The sequence below is a fragment of the Ambystoma mexicanum genome, chromosome 9, assembly GCF_040938575.1.
Source record: "Ambystoma mexicanum isolate Mex_15411 chromosome 9, UKY_AmexF1_1, whole genome shotgun sequence".
In the NCBI taxonomy this organism is placed as follows: Eukaryota; Metazoa; Chordata; class Amphibia; order Caudata; family Ambystomatidae; genus Ambystoma; species Ambystoma mexicanum.
In genome coordinates, this window is record NC_090931.1 from 199,172,275 (window position 1) to 199,184,835 (window position 12,561).

The 12,561-nt window shown below is 45.1% G+C and overlaps 1 protein-coding gene across 4 annotated transcripts in view; it reads left to right on the forward strand.

Annotated features, from left to right (window-relative positions):
• Nucleotides 1-12,561, forward strand: part of SIK3 (SIK family kinase 3) — a 2,024,801-nt gene that overhangs the window by 1,174,486 nt on the left and 837,754 nt on the right. For all 4 annotated transcript variants that reach the window (XM_069614493.1, XM_069614491.1, XM_069614492.1 and 1 more), the window contains 2 exons: nt 7,371-7,489; nt 7,680-7,790. In XM_069614493.1, the coding sequence (XP_069470594.1) occupies nt 7,371-7,489; nt 7,680-7,790 (230 nt within the window). The remainder of the gene's footprint in view (nt 1-7,370; nt 7,490-7,679; nt 7,791-12,561) is intronic.

Below are 12,561 nucleotides of genomic sequence, written 5' to 3' on the forward strand. Positions count from 1 at the left end.
CAAAATTTTACTCAAAAGAGCAAAGCAAGAGCAAACTCTCTCACGGACATAAAATCAATTAGATGGCACTTTAATAAAAAAGACCTCGGAACAGCAACAAAAGTAGCCGGTATCAACGGAGAACAATGTTCAATGACAGCTGCACTAGAAGTCACTGACCAAGAATTACTTCAAGCGTCTGGAACCGGAGAACCAGTTGCAAGCGTAACGAACCAGACATCAGCAAAAGACGGAGACCGGAGCAGTCTTCTTTCAGAGAATCACAGTCCATGCAATCCTGCTCGCATAGAGCTACCGCAAACTGTAGCTGGTCCAGTCCCCAGCCAAGACTGCTCCTCGAAGCCACAAGACGCACAAAATGGAAAAACACCAATCATTTCAACTACAGAAGTTGAGGCCCTGGTGGTGTTTATCAGCCCAACAAAAACCTCAACTCCTCACCCAAATAGATCGAAACGAGGTTTGGGAGAAGAAGTAATAACTCCAGCTAACTTCAAAACAGCCCCAGAAATAAAATCTAAATCTTTATTGACGCAGCCAAGCCAAATGAAAGAGTTCTACAATGAATTGCTGTTCTCAGCTACAGCAAATACCAGTTTGCAGAAACAAGCAGGGCAAACGAAAAGAAAGGACAGTGACATCGAGCCAACCACAATTGAAAGTACAGATGACGAAAACGATATTCCACCTGCCAAAGCGTCTTCAAAGCGCAGTCAGGCAGAGATTGCCTATGACAAAATTGCACCAGCAATATTAAAAGCAAATGCAGAAGCCTGCGCTAACCTGCAAGCTGCAGTGGGATCTATGATGACAATAACCATGGCACCTTTCCTCAAATTATACGAAGTACTTTATGAAAACTACAAGGATCAATCAACTCTTTTGGCTCTAATTCAATCCAAATTAATATACATAGAATCGTATATTGCGACTATTAAAGAAAAGAGAGCAAGAGAGGAAGAAACAGAACACGTTATTTTCAAAACTCTCATCGATCTGATGAAAGATGCCAGAGAAGACAAGAAGGCGTTTCTCCACTGTTTCAGTGATACAATAACAATGATGAAACCGGATGTACTCAGGTATCAAGGCCAAACTATGGAAAAATATACGTCCACAGAAAACGCATGGAGTTGTGCGAACGAAATTGATAATATGTCAGATAAAACAGCGGTTATTGACAGTCATCCAGAACTGGTGAGGCCGGAGTCACCAACGGGACAACAAAACACCACCTGTAAAGAAAGACCCGTGAATGCCCCAGCAACTGGTCCTGCTGCACAATCGGATATACAGGATTTGATAATAAATCCATTGACAGGCCATGTTGACAACTGCCCTAAGGTAGATAAAAATAAAGCTCTATTTCCTTTATTTGCCACAGAAAGCCCACTTGCAACAAAGGAAAAGGAAACGGGTGGCCAACCCAAACAAACTGCTGTGAAATTCTCCAAAAAAAAGGAAATTGCTTTGGGGAAAACAGCTAAGAAGTTAAAAAATCTTCCATTGCCAAAACACACCTCGGCAGAAGGAACCCGTTACTTCATTCGTAATTTGAAACCTATTGGAACCTTGCCGCATAATGTTGAAAGAAGTTTTCAACTAAATGGCTCACAAAATGCCAAAACTATAAAAATCGAGAATTCGTTCCAAAACCGATAACTGTAGATACAGAGGAAGACGAATCAAATACTAGCGAAGACATAGATGCCCTCCTGCAACTCTCGGTCCACGAATGCGACAGATCTGTAGACTCTGCCAGTCAAGAAGACCTAGAGAACGCCGACCAACAGGACGACGAGAACGAGGAATTAAATCACAGCGAGACCCAATCACCAATTTTCAAAACTTTACAGGAAAAAAGAGATTTGCTGGAACGCAAAAGCATAAACGAAATGAGACAAAAACAATTATTGGACGCTATGTTGGACCATTCAAATCAGGAGAACCAGAAAAAGAAAGATCTGCCTCGACGAGAAACCATAAGGAAAGAAACAAAAAAACAATCTGATCGACTCGTGCGGAATGCGTCCACGGAAAAGCGAGGTAAAAAGGAGGAGAAAGGCCATATAATCAGTCGAACAAGTGTTGAAAGCTAGAGATGGTCTGATCTTAAATAGATCAAATCTTATGAGACTTTTGCACAACGTACCACAACTACGAGTCATTGAGCCTAAAGACATCAAAATAGTGGCTTTTCCTAAAGAAGACGAAACCGATCGAATTTGCCTCCATCTGTTTTCAAAAGCAATCATGAATCTTATCTGGTTAGCTGCCGATGCACTCAGATCCCTTGGCTTTGACATCAAATCGGTTGAATCTAAAAAACAAGACCAAGGATTAAATCAGTTGCATAATTTTCCTCGGTCCCCGAGCCACTCTCCATCAAGGGCCGACCTGACAACAGACGATTTGAATGCAAAACCAATAAGGTTCTCTCCAACAATTTTGCGAGGACCCACCGCTCTCAGAATGAGAATAAAAGGAAACGTAGGATGCAAGGCGCTGTGTCCTTTAGCTGGTAGCGAAGCAGCTCTTGTGACAAAAATCGACACAACTAAACCTTGGAATTGGCTCGCTGGAACATTATCCACAAAAAACAACCTTTAGATCGACTGCGGAGACGTCTCAAATAACCTGCGAATAGTGTCATGGAATACTCGTGGGCATCGACATCTGCTAGATCATCTGAATAAGGAATTACAATCGTCAGACATTATTTGTATCCAAGAATGTTGGCTTTTAGAACCCCCAGTCATGGGGGGGTCCACATGTTTACTTAACAAAGGATATAAAGGTCTGAAAGGGAGACCTTCCGCAGGACTGTTGACAGTGATAAAAAACGAATACAAAGGAAATATATTCCGGGTTATGACTCCCTCACCACTTATACAAATAATCATAATTCAAGAGTATAACGGAGGCTTTCATCAATCCAAGAAGCATTATCAAATTATTATTAATCTTTACTGGAATCCTAAAGCTAAGGATGGAGAGAAGTTCCTAGGAACTGTGCTTCAACACATTGACGAACTGAGAGCTGAATTTGAGAAACCCACATTAATCATTTGTGGTGATCTCAATATAGACTGTATAAAGAAGTCTTATGTTGAACAAAGAGGAGTCTCACAACAGAGAGCAACGCGTACGAAAAGATGGTTAGCGGAGATGAATAGTCGAGACCTCTTGCAGGTAAATGGAAATGTGAACGGCGACCGACAAGGAGCAGTCACATGGGCTTCATATAATCAAAACGCAACCCTTGACTATTTCTTTGTGGATAGAGAAACGTTCAAAACAATCTCTTCGCTGAATATAATTCCAACAAGCAAAAGCGACCACAAAATACTTCTCCTTACGTGTGTACCTGCAATCAAACCACAGGAAAGTGCATCGGCCTACCAAAAAAACTGGCCTTACAAGGTTGAAACGTACAATGGCCTTAATAGATTACGAATAGCACCAAAAATGACATCGAAGCTCAAAAAAACCATAGAACGCTGGAAATTAACAACTAACATGGGAGTTGAATACGAAACATGTCTTTCCACCTTCAGAGTAAAATTGGGCCACAAGATACAGCCAAAAATTCCTCGACTGCATAAATATAACTCTGAACTGGCTGAAAGAAAATCAAAGCTAGCAATAAAGATAAGAGCTCTAAACAAACTGAACACCGAGGGGGCACGCGAAGAAAGGGCAATGTTAAAAAAAGCCTACCGGAATTGGGCCAAATCTCACAGGGCCTTACTGTTTCAAAGAGACTCTGAAGTGATGCTGTCAGCTACCGCCAATAAAAACGCTAAATTCATGTGGGCCCTAATGAATCAAACAAGCGTACCACAAGGAATAGAACAGATAAACCCGATTCATGAAGGAAAATGGATCCAATATTTCCAAAAAGCATATAGCCAAGAGATGCTAGAAGAGGCTCAGACGCAAATAATCACGGACAAGACTCCTTGGAACATTCCATTCGAGAAATCGGAAATCATTGTACTAATCAACAAGGCAAGCAGTTCGCGGGCACCTGGGCCCGATGGCCTAACAAACGCCATATTAAAACAATCACCTGAAGTGTGGGCCGATATGTGCTACGTACTGTTTGAACGAATCATCAAAATTAAACAAATACCGGAATCTTGGACTAAAGCGATTATTATTCCCATTCACAAAAAGGGAGATAGATGCAAGCCTGAGAATTATCGTCCAATATCTTTGTTGGACGTAATAGGCAAAATATTTGCAGGTATCCTCTTAAAGAGATTAAAGGAATGGATCATAGACTCAAGAAACTACGACCATCGGCAGACAGGGTTCGTTGAAAGAGTTGACTGCGGGCTAAATCTGCTCATACTCAACCTATTAAAGGCTAAAATCATCTGCGAAAAACAGAAACTTTACCTGGCGTGCATAGACATGGCTGCCGCTTTTGATAAAGTGGATAGACAAATCCTGTGGAAAAAGCTAAAGCAAAGGGGATGTCCTGAAGATCTCGTGGCCGCTATTAAAGCCATGCATACTGACACATGTATCCAAGTAAGGTTAAACCAAAAAGGTAACTTAACCAAACCGATCCCGACAACAAGAGGCCTAAAGCAAGGGTGCCCTATGGCAGCAATCCTTTATAACTTTTACATTCTGGAGATAAAGGACCGGCTTGTCATACCGAGAGGCTGTTCGCCTAAAATAGGCACCTCAGCAGTGGGCCATCTGTTGTACGCAGATGATTTGATTATCATAGATAAGACCCCAATCGGTTTGCAGAAAAAACTGGAAGCCCTAGAAACATATGTCAAAGAAAATAATCAAGAAATAAATCCTGAAAAATCTGAAATCCTAATAATGAAAACATCAAGAGCCAGAGAGAAAAAGTCTTTCAAATGGTATGTCGGGAATAAAGTTATTCCAATAACAACGAGCGCAAAATATCTGGGAGCAATAATAAGTGCAGACTGGAATGACCGACCGTGGATAGAGCACATAATGCGTAAAATGAGTCAACTAACGGCACAAGCGCTTATTTTGAAACAAAAATTCGGAAAGTTTTCGATCCAACCAACAGTTGACTTTTATAATACAAAAGTTATTCCGTCTGTTGCTTATGCCGGAGACACAGCACTCAGAATACCATCAGAATTCTGGGGTAAGGTCGAAGCTACATTTTGGAGAAGACTAATGAGACTACCTCAATGTGTCCCAATGAATATAATACGACATGAACTGGGCTTGTACTCCTTGCAGGCCACAATTATATGGAAAGCCCTATTAACATTCAGAAAGACACTAATCAAAGACTGTCCACCTCAATATGAAATCTTAAAGGACGAAAACATAAAAGCGCAATTCTGGCCACTGTCTAGTTGGAAAGAAAAATGTAAAGATCTCTTACAGAACTTAAATATGCCTGAGGACACACTATGCAATAACCCTAAAAGGGTGAAGATTGCGTTACTGTGTGCTGACTGGGATAAAACAGAAACTGCTCGCGCCAATTCCAAATCTCACACTCTCTCAAACAATCTCAGATCAGTACCAAAAACTCTACCTAGCTATCTGAAAAAGAGTGAGAATCCTATTCATCGGGATCTAATCTTACGATTTAGATTAAATATCCTAAGAACAAAAACAAATTTGAAAAAATACGGCATAGTAAGTGATAACATGTGCCGGCTCTGTGAGCAGGAAGTGGAATCTCTAAAACACTTAATAATGTTCTGTCCTGAACTAAGATTAGCAAGAGATTTATTCCTACACCCAGCATTAACTCCAACGTGCGGGGTGGATTCTGATTTCTGGTGGGAAACTTTGTACGTTAACCCTAATCAGAAAACCACGAGAGCTCTTGGAATTTTTCTCCAAACGATGATGGTCAAATTGGAAAACAAACAGGAATTACACAGTGAAATAGAAAAGGATCTCACGACGAAGGAAAAAGAATAACCTTTGATATATGTCTACACTTAGGCCAAACCAAAGAGGACTTGAATAAACAATTAAAAAGTGGCAAGTACGGGAGGAAATGCAATAGAAATATAAGGAAGACGTCAAGATATGGTTTGGCTTTGTAAGTGAGCGAAACAAGCAAAAGTTTGTATTTATTTACTCTATATGCTTAATAAAAAAAAATAAAAAAAAAAAAATGTTGATTTATGTAAGGTTGAATTTGGAAATTGCAAACCTCTTCTTTTTGTTTCAAACGAACACAGCCCTAGACCAGCCTTTGACTGAATCATGCAATGTTAAAATCCTGGTGCTTCACTGTGTATTTCCATGCTTTTTCATTTTTACATTGGATTTCAACTGAATGCCTGCTTTTTATGAATATTAAAAAAAGAAAAAAAGCCACTTAAGAAATAAAAAAGGCTACCATAAAAAACCTTCTAATTGTTAATGGTTGTTTTCTCACCTCATGTTAGGGATTCTTGGACCTTGACATGGAACACCTAGGAAGGTTAAATAACTTACTGCCCTAAACCACGTGCAGTACCCGGAATTCTTTGAGGACAGGACCACCCAATGTGTACATCCTCTGAATGAAGAGACTTTGATAGGCAAAGACTTTGTGCACAGAAGGCCCTGATGCTAATGATTAAACTGTATCCTTGTCCTTAAGAAGCCAGAGACTGTGCTACGCTCAAGTGAACTGCCTTGTCCCGTGCTGAGAATGTGGGGGAAGAGAGGCCGACCACATGAACATCTTGACATATTATTTTGTGAACACTTGTCTGTCTTAGTGTTGATACCATGTCTTCCTTAAAGATGCCAGAGATAGAATTCCTGTATCTCCACACCACCTCCTTTGAATGGTTACTTCTGGTTGTGTCATAGAGAACGTGTGTGAATGAATACAATCTATGCTTCACCCTGTAACACAAGTTTTGCAGCTTGGCATCTTTCATAGATTCACATGCGACTCACCCAACCTTTTCATGAAGCAAAGATGCAAAGAAAAACTGACCTTTTCTCCAAATACATTGTTCTATAAATCTAAATGTTGAGGCTTAGCTAAGAGACACAACCCGGTTTTGATTTGACACTTACTCTGCTGACCCCTAGAAGCTGTTTTAAACCATTTCAGCTTGATCTGTCCACTTCAAGAATATGCAAAGCATGAGTCTGAAAGACCTAATTTGCAAAAAGTTGCTAAACAAATATTACAGGTAAACAGCTTCTTAGTAATGAACCCAACATATGTATAGTTCTGTTTTACTAACAAAATGATTCCGAAGCATTCATATCTGCCAGTCTAATGCACTCTGCACTGTTGTTGCCCTCATTATATCCATTCTTGCAGCCTTGTTCAGCATATAGTCAGAGACATCAATGTATTGAACACTGTGGCTGAGCCCTCTGTTGCTCTTTTGTAGAATGTGAGCATTTGATTCGCCACATGCTTGTCTTGGACCCCACGAAGCGGCTGTCCATGGAGCAGATTTGCAAACATAAGTGGATGAAGCTTGGAGAGGCCGATCCAGACTTTGACAGGGTAAGTGGCGCATTTCAAATGTCTGCGATTATAGTATCTATTATTTACTTTGTGTAATGTGGTACTTAAGGCATAAGTAGAGTCTTGGAAATCCTACAGGGAAGACCTATATTTGCGATCACGTTGCTTTTAAAAGCCCTCTTATTAAGCTGCTTGTAAAGGTAAACACTCTCCCTCTTTGCACGAGCAGCTCATTGCTGAGGGCCAGCATCTCAAGATGGAGCGACGCATGGAACCCTTGAATGAGCAGGTTCTCTTGGCCATGGTGGAGATGGGGTTGGACCGCGAACGCACTTTGCAGGTAAGTCTGTCCAGATTCAATCCATGAATGCCACATGTAAAGCCACTATTTTCTTTGCATTGTTTTTGAAGGAGCTCCTACTTATTAATGTGACCCTTTCAGAGTCGATCACTGACCCAACCTGTAAGTTAGGTGTCCGTCGGGTAAACTGAAGTGGCAAGAAACAGTCAACACACGTTCTCAAGGGTATAGAAACTTCTTTTAATGGCAGGATATTACTCCTATAACAGGTCACGCAGTCTGTCAGGCTCTGCTGTCTTGTCAATGGGATATTAGATGTGTGCCTCCAGTTTTTGTACACAGTGGCACCTCCTGCATGATCTTTCTAAACTCCTGCAACAGTTTAGAAGCAACCATGTCTGCAACAACTATTTAGTAGGGGGATGTAGAGTGTTGGGAAGTGTCTTGTATGTGTGAAAGGGAAAGCGGATTGATTGAGTGTGCCCTGGTGTCAGACCGGTAAGGGAGGGGACGGCATGTAAGAGATTGCCTAAGGGGTGGGATCACCCACTAGTGCCATCATCTTCGTTGGTTGGTGCCAGGCAGAGGTAAGGTGTCTGTTCTGTCAGTTCTCCAGCATGGGGTCTGGCATGCATTCACATGCTCATGAATATTCCCTGTCGTCGCCTCAAATTCTCGCTAAAGAAAAAATCAGTTTGTTTCATTTCTGAACCGTCATTCTCATAACAACCAATCACTGAGCTCTGGGTCATACTGTCCCAGCCAATGACTGCCCTCTACCTAAGCCCCTCCTCTGGCAGTCATCTTCAGATTTTTACTGCACGTTCAAGTGTTGTGAGTCCTCGTGTTTAGCTCTTGAGCTTTTACTGCGTTTGCTTTTTGGAAGAGTATTACTCTATTTTTTGGTCAATCGGGCCTTGTGCTTCATCGATCAATCTATCCGAAAACGGGTCCCCGTTAATCGGATTCTTCAGCGCCCTGCAATGGTGAATTTCATCGAGTTTCTTCGTGGAGGCTTCCAGAAGATTCTTTCAGGCCTACACCACATTGACCATGTCGGAGGAGGTTGATTCAACTTCCCTGTTCAAGATCTGTTCCAGCTGCGGCTGGCGTAAAGTATTTTGGGACGACAAGCATTCCAAATGACTTTACTGCCTGTTGTCATACCTGGCACCCCTGTTGGACCTGCACCCATGGCTCCTCATCTTCGTGGGACACATTTGCTAATAGAAAGGCTAGACCGTTATATACTAAAAGGAGATTGTATGATGCATTACCAGGAAAGCAGCGTTTCCACTATACACGCTGTTAGTCACGTGATCGATCACGTGACCTCAGGACTACGTATTTAGCAGCGTTGCGAAATTAACTCGCTGCTTCTAATTGAAGTTCTTCGGCAGTTTGATCCTTGAAGCTACGGTCTGGATATTTCCCTTAATTTCCTTAATCAGGGTTCCAGCGTTCGACTTTGCCGCCAGACCGATTCGGTCCTCAGCAGTCCTTTTTTAATTTTGTTTCTATTTCCAGTTACGAGCCTCCATCTTTCTGGACTTCACAGCGGTTAACGGCTCTGTAGCAATCGTTGTTCCTTCTGAGCCAGCGTCTTACGTGACGGCTCTCGGAGTCATGGACTTTCCATGTATGTGACTGGGCAGCATCCAGACATTTCCTGTAGTGTCTGATACAGCGACTTCCTCAATCTAAAACGTCGCGTTACACAGCAACATTTCCAGATTTGCCTACTACGTGCAGACACGGCGACTGCAGCAGTTTGCTCACTTTCAACCTTACGAGCTGAACTCTTTTGTAACCTACCAAGGGTAGGGTTTATTGTTATTTCTTATTTTGATTGACAATCTAAGGTCAACTATTACTAGTACCGACCAGTTATTACCATTCTCTCCCTCTGACTCCCTGGATTACATGTGCATTCGACTTCATGGACGCTATCCAGGATTGCACCAACCCGGCACTAGCGTGACCCTCGTGCCTATCGGGATTAGCTTCCCTTACTAACCTTCCTTCCCTGTCGTTTCCATGTTGGATTAGTTGGTGATTTCTGTGTCGGACTTGTCCTCATCTCTCTACGCCAACAGGTTAGTGGTATTCATACTTAATACAGTGAGAAAACATTATTCTTGGTTCTTATTTTTAAGCATTCCTTATTTTTTCTCAAAGGTAGGCATATGTTTGTTCTCCACGCCCTTTCCATTTATTCCTCCCCCGGACTGTGATTACTAACAGTCATAGGGTGTCATCAATTGGAAGGTCTATAATTCATCATGTCATTCTACTAGAGCCAGGAACTGATTCTTAAGACCAGGAATCGGCTCTCATCGCATATATCCTTTCAAGTGGTCATTGACCTGTATCCTTTTGTGTACTATTTGATGATAGTGATCCATCCATGACACCTGTACCCAACGCACAAGGAAGATTGTGCGTATTGCCAGGAGATGGTTCCTCACACGATGAAGGATCGGCACAGGCGGCTGAACGATTGGCTACAGGCCAAGGCCCCTGCTGTGGGTGGGTCCCAGCAGCATGCCTCTCCCAGTTCCAAGAAGGCTGAGCGGGCTTCTAAGACCTTTGAGGGCGCCCCTCCCGCAGGGGTCCATCAGAAGGCTAAGCACTGTGAGTCCACTGTCACCAGGAGCGCCGTTGCGACGGGCTCCTCAGCAGCCAGGGCGCGTTTGACGTCTCCAGCCTTCGTCACCAGTCAACACTCAGGATCTTCGGCCAAGAGGAAGTCTGACCATCTGGGCAAACTCAAGGAGGGGGTCAATTCCATCCTACCGGAGAAGTCCAAGGGGGAGCGTGGCTCGGACCCTCCCGCTAAGTTGAAGGCCAAGCAAGACAAGGCTCCGGCCCTGACCGTGAAGGCCCGGGTGCACCTAGCGAAGGCCCAGCCTTCCAATGAAGGGGTGGCAGCGTCTGTGGCGAAGGCTGCCGAGACGGTCCCGCAGGATTTGACCCCTAAAACCAGGGTGTCCCTTCCTCCCAGGAGGGAGGTTGCACTCCGACCCATAGAGAAGAACCCTGAGAAGAGGATGCCCGTCATCTCTGAGACCTTCACTGCTGGAAGCAAAGAATGGGTGGGGGTGCGGTGGCCCTCCAGCGTATGGATATCTGAGGAAGAGCTCACCGGTCTGCAAACCATCCAGAAGGCGGGAAACTTAGGAAGCAGGCCCTATGATGAGCGCGCAGATGAAGGCGACAATGGCGAGGACACCGTGGAGGTAGAGCAGCAAGGCAACGATGGTCTGGGCTCCCAGCCAGTGCCCCAGCTGCCAATTCCGCCTGCCCCTCAGCTGCCACCCCCACCTCAGGTACCGTCTAGAGACCTCTCGGTGAACATCCTTTCGGCACTGCATACGCTGGTCTCGAGATCCAGACAAGGATGCCTATTGCACCGGCAGCCCCGCCCGCGAAGGCCAACCTGCCCCACGGGGATCCTCCGGCCAAGAAGAGAGTACACCCTCCACCTACTTGCCACCCTTTGCCTCTGTCGTCCCCCTCCTCCCCCCGAGGGATGAAACGGATCCGGACACAGCGACGACAGGCACGGACGACGACGGCAGGTCAGGGGACCTCCCGTTACCGCTGCCCAGATCTTCGGCGCCAGACTAGATTGGCTTGTTCCACTTGATGATCTCCAGAGCGTCTGAAGCTTTTCAGCTCACTCCGGAGGAGGAGAAGGGCTTCTTATATCAGCGCAGAGAGGCAAAGAGGAAGACCATCCTCTCAGTCCCACTCCATGATGACATTTGGGACGAGGGTTTGTCTCTCATGAAGAACGCTTCCATGGCCCCAGCGAAGAGGGATCGCCTCGAGAAGTTGTTCAGGGTGCCCGACTCCGCGCCCAAGTACTTAGCGGCCCAGCCTTCTCCGGACTCTGTAGTGTTGGCTGCGGCCAGGAAATCCTCGGGTGGTTCTGCCTCGGCAGCCGCCACCCCACCAGACAGCGAGGGAAAGAAGTTAGATGCCATGGGATGACAGGTCATCTATTCTGCAGCGACTACCATCAAGGCTGCCAACGCCCTCGCCATCGGGGCTTGTTACAACCGGGAGTTGTGGTCCAAGGTCGCTCCCTTCCTAGACTTCCTTCCCGACGACAAGAGGTGGCGTCGGACCACACCATTCCGGTGGCCACGGACATTGCCGACGCGGGATTCCATCAAATGGGCAACAGCGTTTGCCTTCGTCGTGGCTGGCTCAAGGTCACCAACTTTCGGCAGAACGTTGAGTCGAATGTGCTTGACATGCCCTTTGACAGGGACAATTTGTTCAGGAAGGCTGTGGATGAGTCTCTCGAAGCTATAAAGACGGACACTGAGACGGTGCGTGCTTTAGGCACTCTTCAGCAATGGAAGCCGTCCTTTTGGACCTCAGGCAGCAAGTCCCAAGGATCCTCCAAAGGGTTCAGCGGGGGCTCCTCTTCTTACCACCAACCCTCCCGCTCTTTGTCCCAGGAGACCAACCGGGGCTGCTCCAAAGCCTTCGGAGGAGGACGTTGTCATCGCCAGGGTCCCCAAGGCGGCCCTTTGACTTCCAAACAGGATTGAACGGGCCATGGCGTCGGACTCCCAGCCATGTACCTCGGTGGGAGGCCGGCTGGCGAACTTTGTCAGCGTGTGGAAGACCGGCTCCGCCGACCCTTGGGTGCTGGACGCTTTCGCCCACGGACACACCCTGGAATTACAACGGAAATGTTCATGAATACCACCTGTGGCCTGGCAGGAAAATCACGTCATTCAGCTGTTGCTGGAGGTGCGGGCCGTGCTAAGGAAAGGCGCGATAGAGCTCGTCC